The 19,676-nt window shown below is 35.1% G+C and overlaps 1 protein-coding gene across 2 annotated transcripts in view; it reads right to left on the bottom strand.

Annotated features, from left to right (window-relative positions):
- LOC136039275 (uncharacterized) overlaps positions 1 to 19,676 on the bottom strand; it is a gene marked incomplete at its 3' end in the record, with an annotated part of 105,845 nt that overhangs the window by 69,322 nt on the left and 16,847 nt on the right. The window contains 2 exon segments of one of the 2 annotated variants that reach the window (XM_065722856.1): positions 37 to 217; positions 19,022 to 19,211. In XM_065722856.1, the coding sequence (XP_065578928.1) occupies positions 37 to 217; positions 19,022 to 19,025 (185 nt within the window). 2 annotated transcript variants of the gene reach the window in all.

Here is a 19,676-nt window from a genome sequence, read left to right as displayed (position 1 = left end):
AGGGCGTTTCCAAAACTTACAAAAAGAGAAACTTACCAGTTTTGTACTTGTTCTGTTTCCAAGAGCTTGTCAAATATTTGAGAAAACTGGGATCTTTGACTTTCGACTTTTTTGCAAAGTTTGAAAAGCGCTTTCGTTCCGGAGAATTCATTACATGAAAGAATGATTGGAGTAAACAAGACAATTGAAAAAATGACTAAGGAATTTTTCTGCTTCACTAGAACAAAAATAGAAAAGAAAGTCAGTGAAAATAGAAAAGACAATCAGTGAATATTTTTTGTCTTTACATCTCAGTAGAGTCACAAAATAGAAAAAGAAGTTTTCTTTTCTGTAGGGTAGATAAAGGATGAAATTCATCCATCGTGATGCTCCATTGCATTTTCATTTTCATTTTCATTTCATTTCATTTTCATTTTCATTGGTGCTGCAGTGAGTTATTAGTAGTAGTAGTAGTAGTATTCTTAGCCTCGTCTTAATTTGTGCAATGTGGCCTATGAGGATTCCATACCTTAGGAAGTTTGTACACATAATCTGCATAAGCTTCAACGGACCAGACTAGGGATATACATCCAGGCGGAGGGGGATTGTAAGTTTGAAGCTCCTTCCCCTGAAATATTTCGTAGACCTGGAAATTGGACGTGAAAATACAGGTGAAAACACTATTTCTCCAAAAAATTTATTATTGAATTTGTATATTGGGAAATTCTGTATCCAGTATTTTTTAGAACAAACCTTCCTTGTTATTGTAAGAACAGGCCATCTCAAACATTTTGCATTAAACAATAGTAAACAAAATTTTCAACTTAAAGTAAGGAACAACATTAAAGCTTAAACTAGATAGAAATTATTAAGTATACGAGGTGGAATACCCAATCTTCAACCCCAAACCCTTCGTGCTAAAGTATTTAGTAGACATACTTTTTTAAAAAGCTTCTGAATGTAATTAAACGACCATTGTGTTTCAGGAGTCGTTCTTAAGGAATCAGGACAAAAAGTCAAATTTTAGTGTAAAGAGCAACGTATCGAGGAGGGTGGAACTCCCCTCTTTTACGGAACAATTTTCGTTCGTTTTAAATTTTAATGTTTCTCCTTAATTTCAGCTGAAAATACTGTTTTTTTTACTTCATTTCTGATCATTTTTCAAGTAATGCCAGGAAATGCGGCTCCCCTATTGAAAACCTCCTCCACCCTCAGAAAACTGCTCCATTAAGTTTCTCCGACATAAAATACCACCTTGAAAAAAACTCATTGAAGTAGCCATTTAAGAAGGTCAATGTTAGGCAGTTTTGTAATTATTTCACAACTAGTCAGTATATCTAACAAATTAACAAAATTTACGAGTGCCCAGCTCCATTATTTTCTGATAAATTTCTCCATCGTGCCCTTATTCCATGATATAACTACATTTAAACAGAATACAATGGAGGTAAGGTTCCAAAGAACAAAAAATAAAGTAACATACACAAAATTGGTGCGTGCGAACTTTCTTTCATTTTCTTCTTCTTTTTAAATTAAATAAAAATAAAACAAGTTTTTGCAAATGAAAGTAAGGAGCAAGATTAAAACTTAAAACAGGCAGAAACAATTATTTATATTAAGGGGCTCACCCCCTCCTCAACACCTTGCTCTTTATACTAAAGTTTTTTAGTACTTTTAAAAAAGTTTTTATTGTTCTAGTTAAACGACCTCTGTGTTTCAGAAGTCATCAAACAGTATATGGTAGCGAACTAGAAGTAAGGAGCGATGCGGCTCAATAGTAACTGAAACTGTAAGAAACAGAGTCTTGATAATAATAGATATATCGAAAGAATCGAATGTTGATGCTTATCAAAATCAAATAAAATTAATGAAGTTAGTGTAGCCTACCAAAAGTTGCCACCTTGAGAAAATTTGCCTAATTTAAAAAAAAGGGGAAAACACCCTCAAGAAATCAAACGATCTTAGTTAAAATCGCACCATGAGATCCAGGATATCAGAGAACCCTACTGTAGAGGTGGGAAATGGAGAAATTTTTTTTTTCCAGGGGTAGTCCTTGCGAACCATGGATCCTAGAAGATCAAGAGAGGGCTCATTTTGTCGGAAATCAAAATTTCTATTCTCTTGTCCAAGTAACTAAGAAAACTGGAAGGCAGATATCCCTCCACATCCCACCCCACATTTTTACCCAAAATTATCCGATCAAAATTTTGAGAAAGCCATTTTTTCAGCATGGTAAAAAGATAGGCCCTAGCCTTCCGCACAGAAATTTCCTCTAGAGAACTTAGTCCCGGGGAAAATTTACTCTGGACAAATACCCTTAACAACTCCACGTGTAAAATTGGGACAGAAAAGAGAAAGCAATACAAATAAAAAGAATTTTGTATAGGAATTTTGACAAATTCCCCCCTGTGTATAATTTCCCCTGAGAAGCTCATCCCTCCACCTGAAAACTTTCCACATCATGGAAAATTCCCCCGTGAAAAAATCTCCAGCCGAAAATTTCTCCCAACTTGAAAATGTATGCATACTTCCCAATAACAAATACTATGCGCAAACAAATGGCAAATTTTATAGCTTAAGGACCTTTCCCCTGGGGTTCTGGGGGAGGGGTTAATGTTATACTCACAGGCATAGTTATTGGGCCTTTCATCTACGATGAATAAAACATCGAACAGTTTTGGGAAAAAAGGGGCGGTGAGGGGGTTAAGTTGCCCTCCAATCTTTTCTGTTACTTAAAAAGGTCACTGGAACTTTTAATTTCCGTTTTAATGAGCCTTCTCGCGATTTTCGAGGACCAATGGGTTGATGCGATAGCCCCCGGGAAAAAAAAACAACAAAAACAAACAAATTGGCTCCCATCCGTGATCTTTTTTCTTGAAAAAAAAAATACAAAACTCCACATTTTTGCAGATATGAGTTTGAAATCTCTAGCGTAGTGTTCTTTGAAACGCTAAATCTGATGGTGTGATTTTCATTAAGATTCTATGACTGTTAAGGGGTTTTTCCTCTTTTTCCTAAAATCAGGCAAATTGTCTCAGGCTTGTTGCATTTGATGGGTAAAACTAAACATAGTGAAACTTATGTATTTGAAATCAGTTTATAATTCGATCTTTTGATATTTCTATGGTTATCAAAATTCCGTTTTTTAGAGTTTTGGTTACTAAGGAGCCGGGTTGCTCCTCATTTACATTTCATTACCACGAACTGTTTGAAAGGTTTAAAGGTTTTTTTCGTTTTCCCGTTTTTAAAATTTTATCATTGCATTAATACCTTAATTTTGTAAAGAAAGAAAAAGTTGATGGTTAAATTTTGTATCTAACCAAAAATTGTATGACAGTTTCTAGACTTTGGGGGAATGGTCCTTTGATAAGTTTTTGGTAGCGTTCTTATTCATAATATCATAGTTGTGTGTTAATAAAAGCTGATGGTTAAAGTGTGTGACTCTTATTAACTTAGGTCATGGTGACACAAGACGGCTTAAGCCTCAAACATTCCAACACTAACTGGAAACACTTCAAATAGGCAAAGACATTTAATAATTACCTACTTGCATCACTTTCTTCATTCTCACTTTTCACATTCTTTTCACTTTTCACTTTTTTCCCTTTCATATTACTGACTTATTGACAATGTTGGTGCATCAATGGATTTGGACGGGGGAATCACCCCCTCTCTCTAAGAGCTTTAATAGCCCTTTTCTGTATTGACTTATTAGTCCTATAAGTTTGCCAATAACCGGTAGATTAAAATATCTTAAAGTATCCTCCCCTACATCTTTATTATTATTTTTTTTAGTACAGTCATTAGTCATTTTTTAGACATTCTGTTAAATACTATGGTTTGAAATATTTGGCACTGAACACGCGCAGAACAATATGAGTCACTTGGTATCTATTTGGTAGTCATTGAGTCATCTGATAAGAGTAATTTACTATTTTACACCCATGGAAGGGTATGACCGAAGATGATTATTCTGCTCCTTCTTTTAACTTAAAACCATGTTTATAAAATACAAAGTTAAATAAACTCAGAAACATAAAGGGGATGGAACTGAAAGGGGGAATTGATGTAACTCGAATAGCTTCTTTTCCCTACGTGGATAAGTAGCGACAATTGTATTTATTATTATTGGTGGTGGTTTTTATTTGTTTTTAGTTTAGTTTTCTTTTTATCTTGTGCTGAGGACGCCTTGTTTGGATACAGGCGAAATATCCGCGTTGTTTTAGTCTTTCCTCTCTACTGGCCGTCGTCTCGTTTGAGGTTTTTTTTTGTAGAGTTTTATCTCTCTTTGTTGTTTATTAGGTTGTCCTGGAGACATGTGAGGTTTTTTTTTATAGAAATTGCTGTCGTAGAAACTTCAAAGAGGGCACTTTTGTCTGGGAATTAACAGGACCAGTGCCCTTTTTAATAGTCGAAAGTGATTGGAGGGCAAAAGCCCCCCAAGCCCATCTTTTCCCCTAACACTTTCGATAAAAAATGTTATATAGTTATTTTGTTCAATGTTTCTGAAAGATCAGAAAATTATGGCTTTAAAGATGACAACCCTCCCCCCCCCTACAGCCCTATGGCCAAGGGTTGTAAGTTATGTCCTTGGGGCATATAAGGCTTTTGTAGAAAGCTTTGTTGTAGAAACTTCAAAAAGAGCTCATTCGATTAGAAATTGAGAGGACTAGTGCCCTTTTTATCAATCAAAAGTGATAAAAGGGCAAATGCCCCCTCCTCCCCACGCCCATCATTTCCCCAAACACTTCAAATCAAATTTTTAGATAGCCATTTTGTTACGTACGAAGATGAATGGTCTGGAAATTATGTCTTTGAGAATGACAAATCTCCCCAGCCCTTAGGGCAAGGGTTGTAAATTATGCCCTCAGGGCATATAAGGTTTTATAGAAAGTTTGGCCATAAAAACTTCTAAGCGGGCTCTTTGGATTTGCAATCAGAAGCTCTATTGCCCTTTATAAGAATCAAAGTGATCATAGGACAGCTACCCCCCCCCCCCACACACACACACACACGTCGCATTATACCGAAATACATCTAATAGGAATTTTGAGATAGGCATTTTATTCAGAATAGTCTAAATATTATAAAACAAGGCTTTTGGGGTCTCAGAGCCTGAGAGAAAGGGTTGTAAGTTATGCCCCAGGGGCATTTAAGATTTTTATGGCAGAGATGGTTGTATAAACTTTAGAGGAGGCTCATTTGGTTAAAAATTGGAATTTCTAGCTCCCTTTTAAGAGTCAAAAGTGACGAATGGCAGCTAGCCTTTTTCCCCCACCCCCTGAATACCCCTCTCACCCAACGAATCTGACTAAAATTGTGAGATAGAGATTTTACTCAAAATAGTCGAAAGAACATATAAAACCGCCTCTAGGGTTGACACAACCTCCCAGTACCTCGGGGATAGCGTTTTAAATCATACCATTGGGATGAATAAGATTTATATGGAAGGGGTAATCGGATAAAATCGAGATTGGGCTCATTTGATTTGAAATTAGAAGTGATAGTGCCCTTTTTAAGTGCCCCTCTCCATCTACGCTCATTATTTCCCCGAAAGATATCAGATCAAAATGTGGAGATAGCAATTTCGTTCATTGCAGTTGAAGGGTCTGAAAATTATGTCTCTTAGTAAGACACCCCGCCCCATAGCTCTCAGGGCAAAGGTTGTGCGTTATACCTCGGGGGCATATAAGGTTTTCATTGAAAGGGTGGTCGTATATACTTCGGAGGGGACTCATTGGATTCGTAATCTGAATTTCCAATGCCCTTTATAAGAGTCAATGTTACCATAGGGCAGCTTACCTGACCCAATGCGTGGTGTTTTCCGGAAATACATAAATAAAATTGAAACAGCCATTTCATTCAAAATAGTCCAAAGATCATACAACAAGGTGTTTGGGATTAGTAAGGTTTTTGTGAAAGGGATAGTTGTTTAACTTTAGAAGAGGCTTATGCGGTTGAAAGTTCTAGTCTCTTTTCAAGCGTCAAAAGTGATGGAGGGCATTTATCCCCCTTCCCAACAACCCATCTTTAAACCAAACATATCTGACTCAACCTATGAAATATCAATGTGTTCAAATTAGTCCAAAGAACATATTATAATGCCTCTAGGGTTGACAAAACCCCAGAGCACCTAGGGGGATAGGATTGTAAGCTATGCCATGAGGGTACATGAGGTTTTTGTGGAATGAACAGACGTATAAACTTCAGATGGGTTTAATTTGATTTGAAGCTGGAAGTTACAGTACCTTTTTTAAGAGTCAAAGGGATTAGGGAGCAATCAGCGCAGACTTGCGAACACGTACAGCTGTAGAATTAGCACATCTAACAACATGAATGATTTATTCACGGTAAAGATTAATCTGCAAGAGAAGGCAGGATCGTCCATAACTGCAGAACGAGATTGAACGAGGGGGTAAGGAACTTTTATTTTAGACAAAATATTATTTCAAACTTTCTGGAAATGTTCAAACTATGGTAAAACCCCAAGATGTGCTGACGGACCATTTAAAACGTAGGGGAGCCTTTTGAAAACTAGATACTGGGATACTCACGTTCATAGGAGTGTGATCACTACACAAAAACCGTTCAAAACTGGAACTACATGCACAGGCTTGCTAGAAAACAGAGCATAATCAATGTTTGAAGCTATGTTAGCTACGGATAGGAAGGTAAACTGATAATTTTTCGCGAGCACATGAAACATATTAGGCAACATTTTCTTTACAATTTGAGCTTAGGGGCAACGATCATTCGATAAATCTGTGTTGAAATTACCAATGATGAGACAACATGGGAAGGAAGGAAGCAGTTGTCTAGCCCTCCGCTAGGTCTGTCTTTTGGTTTTTGAAGAGAAGCAGGGTATATCGAAGTAGAATTAGCAAGAGATATTTGTAGTATGTTTTTGTGATCCAGTAGTAAAAAGTTTTCCTGTATGCAAACCATGTCATATTTTTCAACTATTTTTCTTCTTTTTCAACCAAGGCAAGCTTATTCAGGACACCACCATTCATGTTCCAAAATAACACCGATGCAGAACTGTGGCTAGTTGCCATTTCTATGAAATGGCTGGGATTCTATTAGCTTGCAGTTTTCGGGAGAGCTGAGAGAACTGTGTTTTCTAGATTTTCATGATACACAATATAGACTATTAGTGCAAGGGGATTCTTTGGAATGTCCATGTCCAGTTTGCACACAGTGCCCACATATGTGGGGAACTTTGCAATCTTTTGCCATGTGATCATATCCTTTGTGGCAATTGTAGCATCTGCAGGGTAGATACCGATATTTTTTTGACGTGGAGAATCACTTATATAAGTTTAGGGGGCTATTTAAAGAAAATCCCTAGATCATTCTCAGAAACGAAGGATAATTTAACAGGTAATGAAAGCCCTCAACGCTCGGCCTTAAAACAGATATGAATCAAGGTTTGTAATCCGTCATGAAACCCGAAACCCCCTGCTTTAAGATGCACAAAAACTGTTTAGCTTTGATTTTTACAGCTACAATATCGTTCGAAGTTTTAAGGAGACCTACAATTCTCTCAGCCGCTCTAGATTGTCTACAAGAAGTTTAAGCTCTGATTTTTGACGACGAGCTTCGATCTTATTTCTTGATGGATCCGTATTACACACTGAATCAGTAGCTAATTTACGAGTTTCAGGAGGCAACAAGGATATAGAGGTATTTTTCACCACTACAAAATATAGTAGGTGGGTTACATTAGTATTTCTACCCAAATCAAGGATAGCCTAAAATAATGACCCTTGTCTGAACTCGGTTAGGGTTTTTTCAATCTTTCTAGATACTTGATTCACCGTATAGGTAATACATGCCGAAACTAGTGCAGTACCCTCCGGGACTTCTGAAGGGTCCCAAATCAAAAACTGGGAAGTGCCTTTTTCTCTTATAAGAATTTACAAAATGTTTGTACAATTTCCATGCTGTTATCCTCATCATAAGGGAACTTTACACATCTATCACTACAGCCGCTTACTTCATATGATAACATTTTCTCCTTGAGAATAGTTTCTTTAGGAAAAAAGTTCTACATTACTCTTGAAAAATTTATCAGTTTTCGCGCCAGCATACATGTATCGACTAGTAAAGTTCAGTATATGACAACGCAAAAATTGATCAGAAGCCATAATTTCATACAAAATCCACGCAATGCAGTCGTGAAATAATCCAACACGTAATCCTCTATTAATGCTCACTGCTCGAGAGCTGAATGAATACTGAATGATTTATTTTTTATACCAGCGAACTTCACACTGAAGGTGTTGTTTTAGAAACTCTTAAATGTACTCATTCGATTGGAAATTGAAAAGGGCTAGTGCCCTTGAATTGTCGGAAGTGACCAGAGAGAAATCAGCCCCCCTCCACGCCCATTATTTCCCAACACATCCAATTCCCTCCATGTTTTGAGATAGCCATTTCGTTCAGCGTAGTTGAAAGGTCCTCAAGCTATGTCTTTAGGGATAACACCCCCACACTTCTTAGGGCAAGAGATGTAAGCTATGACCTAGGGGCAAACAGATTTTTATAAAAACAGGGGTTGTATGAACTCTGAAGGGATTCATTGGACTGTAAATCAGAAGTTCTATTGCCTTTACCAAGAGTCAAAGTGATCCGAACGCAGCAGCCCCCCACACGTCGTATTTTTTCCAAACACACCTGATAAAGATTTTGAAATAGCTATTGGTTCAAAAAAATAGTCCAAAGATCACACAAAAAGGTTGTTTTCTGTTGACACAACCCCCAGAGTTTTGGGGCAAGGATTCTAAGTTTTACCCCAGAGCATATAAAGTTTCTTGGAAAGAGTGGTCGTATGAACTTTGGAGAAGGGTAAGCTGAATTTGAAACATATAGTTCCCTTTTAAAAGTCAAAAGTGATGGAAGGCCACTAGTTCCTCCTCCCTTACATCCTCTTTTCCCAAAACGCATCTAATGGAAATTGTGAGATAGTCGTTTCTTCACAATAGTCCAAAGAGCATAGAACATTGTTTCCAGGGTGGACGTAATCCCCAAGAGACCAGGAGAAAGGTTTGTAAGCTATACATAAAGTACGTGAAGTGCATAAACTTACATGTCCATAAAGTACATGTAATATGTACCATACATAATGAACGGTACATAAAGTTTTTATGGAACGCTTGGTCGTATAAACTTCGGATGGCACGGGTCCTATTTAATTGGAAGTCAGAATATCTAGTACACGTTTTAAGAGTCAAAAGTAAATGGAGGATATCCATTCTCCCCTCAAGCCAATCATTCTCCAAACACATCCGATCAAAATTTTAAGAGAGCTATTTTGTTCAGAATTGTTGAAAAACCCGGTAATTATGTCTTTGGGGATGACAACCTTCCCACAATCCTTGGGGCAATTCGTTCATTGTTTATATGCAGTAAGGGTTATTGAGAAAGGGTTGTATTTTGAACTTTACTTTCCAAAAAGACGAGGGACATTCAGGTGAGCCTTTCAGAGAATGTTGAGTAGAGTGCTGAACTAAATCAAAGCATGTTATTCGTATGCGGATTGTCAAAAGGGCGTCGCTCAGGAATGACTGAGTATATTAATTTTGAGCATTCAGGAAACGATAAGGGAGATGATCAAGAAGGAAATATTTACGTAATACTACTACTACTACAGCTGCCATCACCACTGCTGCTACTACTACTGCTACCACACTACTCCATTTGCAATACTGAAAGGAAACTTGAACTAAACCTAAAGACACTATGTGTCGAAAGAGTATCTCTCGAGAATCGATTTGGGTATTGAGTTGGAAATCTCAAAGAACACATCAAGGGAGTGATTGTCTGAACAAAAGGCAATATGTGCTCGTTACTACTAATATTATTTTAACTAATACATTTTTTACTACTACTAATACTTCAACTACAGCTTACGAAAAAATAATTGAAGAAAAAACGGGTTTAATTTTTATAAAGCAGTGAACAAAATAAAATAAATAAACTACATTTTAGCTAACAAAAATAAAAATACTCCGAATATTTCGGCCCCACGTCCGGGAGCCTTTCTCAGCGGAAAAAAAGAAGAAGAAAATTACACACCAACAATCTAAGACTTTTTTTAAAGACATTATAAATAAAATGCCACGACAACTAAAACACCACAAAAAATATAAACAATAAAATAAATAAGAAACAAACTCACATTATAAAACCAACACTCCTGCACTGACTGTGACTTTAGAAAAACTAAAGTAATTGTATATATTTCCACATTCCTCTGCCACAATCCGTGTTTATCTACAGCAATATCTTAGGAAAAGTTTGGTGTGTGAAGTTGAAACTAATAGGGCTTGTTGTGGGGGATGTTGAACTAACCAAAAGGAAATACCTACATTCTAATCCTACTGCTTTTGCTCACACTATTGCTACCATTATTACTACTTCTACTATTACTACTGCCCATAAAGCTAAGGCTACTACTGTTAATTCTACTGCTCCTGGTATTATTGCTGCAATTAAAATTAAGGGTATTATGGTAAAAATTTGGAGTGTATTAAAACAGTATGGAATTAAACCGAAACACTCCATGTCTACACAGGTTGTCAATAGGACATATCAGAAATGTTTCAGGGGCGGTTGATGGTCTTAAGTCGAAGCTTCCAGCGCATGTTGAATCAGATGTTGAAGAAACTGAAGGTGCTATGCGCATGCTGCTACAACAAGTATTGCTACTATGCAAGCTAGGAGTATAAGGGGAATCTTTTAAGGAATATCTGAGCGGGTGTTGAACTAAATCAAAATAAACTATGAGCATGTGGATATTCTAAAAGGTGACAAAGCAATATCGCTATAACAGCTTGCATTATTAACTTAGAGCTTTAAGGGTGCGTTGTTACGGATTATGGACTAGCCAGAAGGCATTATATGTATACTATTAATACTACCACTACAACTAATGCAGTTCATGAAGCTAAGTTCTTAAAGTGAAACTTTTAGGAAAAAATTAGGGGGAGTTTCAATTAAACAAAAAAAAATATATTCTTACAGATTTTCAAAGGGGTATATAAGCAATATTAATGCTAGCGCTGCTTCATAATAGCTAAAAATATTATTGAAACTTTTAAAGAAGTTATTTTGATTCAAAATTAAAAGTTCTAGTGCCCTTTTTAAGAGTAAAAAGAGATTGGAGGCCAAGCATTCCTTGTCCCAAGTCCTGTCATTTTCCAAATACATCCCGTAAAAGTTTTGAGACAACTATATTGTTCAGTCTAGTAGGACAGTCTAGTAGGACTAGCAGGATGTTAGGTATGTCAATCCCCTCAATTACACAATTGACCCATTATGCTTTAGAACTAAATGTTGCTTTAAAACTATATCAAAAGGCATCATGTGTATGGTTGCCAATAAGACACCGCTAGCAGTATTTCTAGAATGACTCGGGTATTAAGTTGGAACTTTAGGGGAGACTACTATTACTACTTCTGCTCTTACGATTTAAATAAGTCAAAAGAGTTTTATTTCTTAAGAAAAGAGTTAAAGTTAAAGAGTCAAAGTTTTTTTTTCAAATCAACTTGAGGAAGAATAAAATTACATTAAACATTAGCTCACTATTTGTGTCCAGATTCAAAATTGTTGAAAAGTTTCCCCAACATACAAATTGAAAGTCAAACAAAGGATTTTTATAGAATAAAATCAAAAGGATATCACATATAATTTATTTTTCCATAAAAAAGACAATACAATAAAAATGAACAGAAATTAATTAAAAAAATTTCTCCACAAATGAGTTTTTCAAAGAAAAGTAAAGAGCTCTTTTGAGCCAAAAATAAACAAAAATCTATTCAAATAATCTTCCAATTGAAAAACTATCACAAATCACCACCAATAAATAAATCAAGCCGTAAACAAACGGAAATCACGATAAATAACCAAGTCAAACTCATAATAAGCAAAAATTAATATGATTAGGGCTGACAACCCCCATGTCTTCTCAAGACCAGAATATAATTTAGTACTTTGCTGAAAACAAATTACATTTTAAATGTTTTAACTCTTTTTACCTTAATAAATAAAAAAAATCACAATTTTAAGGATTAAATATCAGTGTATGTTTACTCAACTGACAATCTACCATCATTTTTTATTATTATTAGAATACAAATTATGTAATGGTCTTGAGATGGCATGGAGGTTGTGTCAGCCATACTCGGGTTAATTTGTGCTCGTTTTTGTGTTTGAATCTGTTATTTATGGTAATATCTTTTCGTTTTGGGTTTAATTTAGTTATTGATAGTGAATTATGATCTTTTTGCGCTTGCAAGGCTATTTAACAAAAAAAAGAAACTCTTTTTTTCAAATATTTATGTTAAGGCTCTTAGATTTAGATTAAATATTTTAGATTAACATACAATTAGCATTTGAATTTTTAATCTTTAAGTCTGTTAGAGCTTTGTCAATAGATCCAACTCTTTACTTTACAAGCTTAAATTCCAGTTTGCAAGACAAAACCATAAGGTCCAAAGCACCAGAAAACACCCCTCAATGAATGCGAAGTAGCTTGTGTGAAAAAACAATTTACAAAAAAAACATTATCGTTTGGAAAACTGTTAACTTAGAACACAATTTTGACATAAAACCCAAAGGCAAAATTTTCAAGCTTGTAACCTATAACCTTCCTTTCTTAATACGAATGGTGCTCATGGGATCCTTTGTCGGTTATAATACTACCCCTACTACTAACAACTCATCTCAGCACCAATCCACCCAAGCGCACCCAATGCGCACGCTTCTCCTCCATCGCAATCTATTCAAGGCCTCACTCTGCACACCTCCCAGGAAGTTCCCTTTTTTCACATACTTCTTTATGATATCTATCCATCCCAACCGCGGACGACCTCATTTTTGTTTAGTCCTAAATGGCTATCGGAAAAGGACAACCTTTGACAATCGGTCATTTTTCATCTACAAAACGTGCTCTAGCTCTCAACCTTTCTTTCATTATAACCCTAGAAAACGGTATTGAACTGAACTTTTTCTACAGTCTACTGTTTGAAATATGGCCAGTCAGCCGAGTACCCAGAATTTAGGCAATTTCCATGGAACAAAAAAAAAAAAAAAAATCTAGTAAATCTTCATCCGGTTTTGGGAGCATTCATGTTTCAACACCATATTCGAACACTGTCATCACTATAGCTTTGTATATTATTAAACAAAATAAAAAACAAGTTTTTTTAAATGAATGTAAGGAGCGACATTAAAACTGAAAACGAACAGAAATTACTCCGTATATGAAAGGGGCTTTTCCTCTTAAACGCCCCACTCTTTACGCTAAAGTTTGACTCTTTCTCTTAACTCTACTTTTTAAAACAGTAAAAACTTTAGCGTAAAGAGCGGGGCGTTGAAGAGGAAAAGCCCCTTTCATATACGGAGTAATTTCTGTTCGTTTTAAGTTTTAATATCGCTCCTTACTTTCATTTCAAAAACTTTCATTTAAACGGCTTTTTCATAGTTTTAATCGGAAGATTTTTAGAAAAAAGGAGTGAGGGAGGAGGCCTAGTTGCCCTCCAATTTTTTGATTATTTAAAAAGGCAACTATAACTTTTAATTTTTCACGAACGTTTTCATAAGTAAAAAATATACGTAACTTACAAATTAACTTACTTAGCGAACTTCTGTACTCGTATGTTTTTATTGCGTATATGAGGGCTCACCCCACGTCGATACCCTGCTCATTACACTAAAGCTTAAATTTTGTCCCAATTCCTTAAGAATGACCCCTGAATCTCAAAGGCCGTAGAATAGGTTGTAATTACTAAAAATACTTTAGCGTAAAGAGTGAGGTACTACGAGGAGGTAAACCCTTCATATGCGTTATAATGTCTGTTCGTTTTCAGTTTTAATGCTGCTCCTCACTTTCAGTAGAAAAAAAAACTTTTCATATTTATTTTTTCATTGTTTTTTTAAATAATGCTAGAAAATCCTGCGCCCCCTCCATTGAAAGTCTCTTCCCCCATGAGAAGTTCCTCCACGGAAAGATTCTCCCACGTAACCCCTCCCCTCAACTCTCTCCCCCCAAACAAAAAAAAATACCCCTGAAAACGTCTGTACACTTCCCGGTAACCATTACTATATGTAAACACAGGTCAAAGTTTATAACTTGCAGCCCCTCCCACGGGGACTGCGGGGGAGTAAGTCGTCCCCAAAGACATAGTTATTGGGTTTTTCGACTATGGTGAACAAAATGGTTATCTCAGAATTTTGATCCGGTGACTTTGGGGAAAAATGAGCGTGGGAGGGGGACTAGGTGCCCTCCAGTTTTTTAATTAGGGCACTAGAACTTTTAATTTCCGTTAGAATGAGCCCTTTTGCGACATTCTGGAAATTGTCTTCTGGCAAAAAATGCGAAATTCCACATTTTTGTAGATAGGGGCTTGAAACTTCTACAATAGGGTTCTCTGATACGCTGAATCTGATGGTGTGATTTTCGTTAAGATCATGTGAATTTTAGGGGGTGTTTTTACCTATTTTCTAAAATGAGGCAAATTTTCTCAGGCTCGTAACTTTTGATGGATAATTCTAATCTTGATGAAACTTATATATTTAAAATCAGCATTAAAATGTAATTCTTTTAATGTAACTACTGGTATCAAAATTCTATTTTTTAGAGTTTCGTTTATTATTGAGCCGGGTCGCTCCTTACTACTGCTCGTTACCACGAACTGTTTGATAATTTTGGTCTGGGACTTATTTTCCTATTCTTCCAAACTTTTTTCAACTATCAAAATACACCCTCAATCTGGCTATTCTACTTCTACCATGTTCACTGCTCCCATCGTCTTACTAATAATACTACCAAGGTAAGTAAAGCTGTCCACCAGAACAATATTTTTGTTACCCAACACCACCTTTTCATCTTCACTTATTCTTAGTCAAAGCAACCTAGTCTTCTTAACATCAATTTTCAAGCCTATTCTAGTACCCTGAACTGGCAAAAACTTTGAAAGTTGATTTATTTTGCTCACACTTTCATCTAGGACGCTTAAATCATCAGTATAATTAAGTCCACTAAAGTTTTCCTACTCATTTGATTCCATGTTCTCCCATTGCTTTTCCTGTGCTCGTTAAGACAATGTCCATCAAAATGATGAATATGAAGGGAGATATAACACAACCTTACTTAACTCCTGATTTAAAACTGAACCAGCTGCTAACCTTATTTCTCAACTTAAAACTTTAACTCGGTTACAGTAGAAAGCTATAAAGTATATATTTATTAGAGATATACTCACAAACTTACTAGATAAAAAAAACTCTGAATAACAAATTTAAGTCTACGCAACACAGACAAAAGAATAAATAACAAATAAGACCTAAGTAGAAAGAATGTTAATTGTTGTGGAGTATACTCCTTCTAAACTAGTTAGAGCACCAGCAAAATTCTTACTTTATTTTTATCAAAGAAACCCTATTTAATTTATTTTATATTCATTTTTAGTTTTATAACCTATCCCTTCATCTCTGTTCTTTAGTTTTAGCTCTATGCTAAATACTAAGCTCACTTTGGTTTTTTATCAGTTACTATAGACCTACTCTGTTAATAGGAATAAAGTAGACAAAAGAATGCAAACCCGCAAATTAGTAGATTTTCTTAGTTAAATATTCCCTCCTGGGACATCGAGTTTCAAGCTTAGATAGTTTGTAAAAGTGTTTTAAGTAGCCTGTTGAACTTTCACCTGGTGGACACTCTCAAACAGCTCATCAAATATCAGAAATGGTATTAATGCCCTACCGTCCAGTTACTCTAAAGGGAGGAAAGATTTGGGTTCTATCTTGAAGACTGAAAACATAAAAAAAAATGAAATTTCGTGACGTTTGGAAGTGTTTTTGTATCTTTTTTGGACCTTAGCGATTTTGCATCTCACATCTCAAAAAAAAAAACTTTCCATATCCTAGCCTTTCCTAGAGAAACTCTCTTAGCCCACCGTCTCCCCCCTCAAGTAAAAGCGTGTGGTCAACTTGGCTGCCCTGCAAGATTTAAAATGGATTATTTTTGCAGTTTAAGATACGAACTAGAGACTTACCATTAGTACAAAAAATACGATTTACAGATATGACCAAAACGCGCTAATCAAATATAGATATGTCTTCTTCAAAAGGCATTATATGATTTTTAAAAAAGTTAGAATTGGGAAAAACGTAGCTACATCAATTGATTCGTTCTGTTCTTCCTATTTTTTCGTTTCAAAATGTTTAGAAGTTAATTTTTTTTTTCCCAAATGCACCTTGTCCTCTTTACTAGCTCTGATAAACAGTTTCAAACGGAGATTTTTATTTAAAAGTTATTTTTTTGCAACATGGCAGCCAAAGAAAACCTACCTGTTACAAAAAATTAGTTTTAATAAGTACGTTTTAGGACCACATTCGCTATGTATGACGTTAACGATAAAACATAATTAAACGATAACCAAGAAAACAGAACAAAAGAGAGTAGACAACAATATCTGGAAAGACATAAGCAGGTATTTCAGCAAGGACTTAGTCCTTACTATTTGCTTAAAAGTCCTTACCGTCCTCACGGACTCGTGACTATTGGCTTAGTAAATGACCCTGGCTTAGTCTTAGCTGAGCCGTTCTTAGTACTAAAAAAAGTGTTTATCATTTTATCAAAAAAATTTATTACTGTTAAAAAAAGGTCTATCAGCTTTGTTACACTTACCTCCAAAAGGTTAGTATTTTATCCACTGAGGATAGCAAGGTGGAGGTCCTTGCCGAAATATCTCCTTTTGTCTTTTCACTTTTGACCACTGGCTGAAAATTAACCTTGCTTTCTTGGGTATTTTTTAATTATATTTTCTGATCAATTTAGTGATCTTTTAATAATAGACAAAAAAGCAGAAGCATGTTTTTCAGTTCTTCCAATCTCTTTTAAATTGTATGTTGTGCAACGTGTGAGCCATTGAAGAACAAACTATACCAATAAATTACTTTAAATAAATTACAATTACGCTATACTAGATATACTACAATTTATCTTGTCACATTAAAAGAACCTTTCCAAATAATTAGAAAATACGACAACGATAAAATCGGAAAAGCGAAAGGTTAAAACACCCTTAACAGTTCCTAGAAGACCTTGAACCTAGCAAATAATCAATGAATTCAACTTGTTGATTAAACTCTGGTTACACTTTATATATTATTTCCCAATACTGCAATTATACATTATTTTATTATATTATTACATTTATTATTATATTTTCTATTTTTGCTGGTCAAACCTAACTTTCTTATTTGAAGGCTTAGAACGTTGTTCATGTAAGGCAAACACTAACCATCTGTTCAGGGTTACCACCAGGTGAGAAAAAATCACTAGATTTTGGTGGTTATTTGGTTGATTTAGTGGTTTTATTCAATGATATAGTGATTTATGTTCTTATTTAGCGATTTTATTTGTTTAGGCAATATAAAAAATGACTAGAAATAATGACACATCGACAGGGGGTGGCAACCTTACATTTGTTTAACATTGAAGAAAACTGTGTTACCAATTAATTATCTTTATCAATTTTTTTTTTCATTTTCACAAATTCCTTAGCACAAATAATTTGTCTTCCATTAAAATATCCATTCATAGAATCAGGTATTTGTCAATAATTAAGACTAATCGAGCATACATATGATAACAAAGGTGGAAACAGGAAGTAATGAGATATTTCCAGCAAGTGAGTCTGCAATAAATCTACTAATGAAAGAGGGATGGTGGCCATGATAAGGACCACAAATAAATAGAAATACCTTAAAAATGGGGATAACGATCAGTGTTGTCACCCGTAATGCTGGTGTACCATTTTCGTGATATTTCTAATTGACTATTGAATGTTTTCTAATGCTATCTTATGATCCATTTTAATTAAATTTGCACCTTTTTATGCCATATTTTTTTACAACTCTGTCTAAACAAGTCACAAGGTTTCCACCCTTTTATACAGATTCCAGGATTACATCTACAAAAGTTTTACATTCTTGCTTTTTTTTTTACAATGAATATCATGGAAACGTGTTTATTTGTTTTTTTTTTATTTTTATATGTTGTCTTTTCTAACAAATAGTTTTAAAAAATCAGAAGACAGCTCATTCAAGTGGAAATTAAAAGCTCTAGTGTCATTTTCAAGGATTCGAAAAGGTTGTTCCACAGAATAGTGGCGTTCTCTCATTTGATGGTACCGAAAGGATTGAATTTGATTGAAAATCCTAGAGATAGGCAATCTATGTAAAATTATTGAAAAATTATATATTTAGCTTGAGTGATGCGTTCCTAAGCCGTCAAGAAGCTCCTAAACAGTTTATATTTAATAAACAGAGATTATAGACGCTTATTTTATAGCTACTTAAAAACTTAAAAGTTAAAACTTAAAAGTAAAAAAAGCACATATCGATTTCCTATCAAATGAGCCTTTAAACAACTCCCGATGGTATCCCATTGCCCCACAGACATGGAAGAAAACAAAGTAGGTTATATCAGTGCTACCCAAGCAAAAGAAAAATCATTTTCCTTGTTGTTCAAGCCAGGGGACTGTAACTGCTGCAAGTTACCAGCATGAGGTTTTCGGAAACGACGATTGTTTCGACCAGACGCCATTTTTCAGGGGTTTCCTGCTATCATTCTAAATTTCTATAAATTGTTTTTCGAAATGGCATTTTACTATTACAGCTGATCGAAAATGGTATTTAGTTTTCTCGAATCAGCTACAAATTGCTATATTTTTATCCCTACCTAGTCTTTATATTTTAAAGCGTTTTACTTTTAATTTTTGCTACTATGGACCGTGGTTTGTTCTTTGAGGCTGCAGGTATTGCTGCAACCATGACAAAAAGACTATTGACGATGATAATGAAAAGCATATGATGACAGCAATGTAAAACTTGGTGACAATGAATTATTTGACAATTATGTGACGATTTTATTTTTAATATTCTAAAATAAATGTTTTAGTTATAGGTTCTTATGAACTCACCTCTTTTGGCTTAGCATATCATTTACTCAGAATAAAAAAAGTAAACTCACCCATTACTTAGCTGCTTAATTTCTAACTGGTTCAGGTAAACATGAAATTACTCCAAATTCAAATATTTGCTTTCGTGCAACCTCTAATTTGTCAATTCTAAGACTAATCCAGCTCATGAGGAAACAGGAAGTTATGAGATAAACATTGCTGGAATGAACCTTATTTCCAGCGGCTGACACTCCGATAAACCTAATGAAAGAAGGGTGTTAACACGGCTCATCAAACATTCTTCGTTTCTGTCAAAATTCGATAAATGCTTTTACACATATATAACTACCTTTGGTATCCTTTATCTTTTCCTCATGGAAAAGATTTATATTTTCTGTGTGAGAAAATTTGGCAATCAAAGGAAAGAGAAAGGAACCAGAATTTGAAAAAAAGAGACACGGATTTGAAATTTGCCCCTTTTAAAGAATGAAAGAGCACGTGGATGAAATGTGGTAAAACAAACGTAAATAGGTAACGGCATAGCTAAACGAATCGGCCTCCCTTGCTCCGATGTCAAGAGTGGTATGAAAGTAGTTTTCAGTCATTAAGTAGCTATTAAATAGTAAAGTTATTAATCAATTATAAAAAAAAAACAAGGATGTCAAGAAGTAATCGTCAGTATATTAGTCTAAATTTATAATTTAGTTTAATTTACAAATTTATTAT

Source organism: Artemia franciscana, chromosome 19 (assembly GCF_032884065.1).
Source record: "Artemia franciscana chromosome 19, ASM3288406v1, whole genome shotgun sequence".
Taxonomy (NCBI): domain Eukaryota; kingdom Metazoa; phylum Arthropoda; class Branchiopoda; order Anostraca; family Artemiidae; genus Artemia; species Artemia franciscana.
This window is presented reverse-complemented; position numbering and strand designations above follow the sequence as displayed.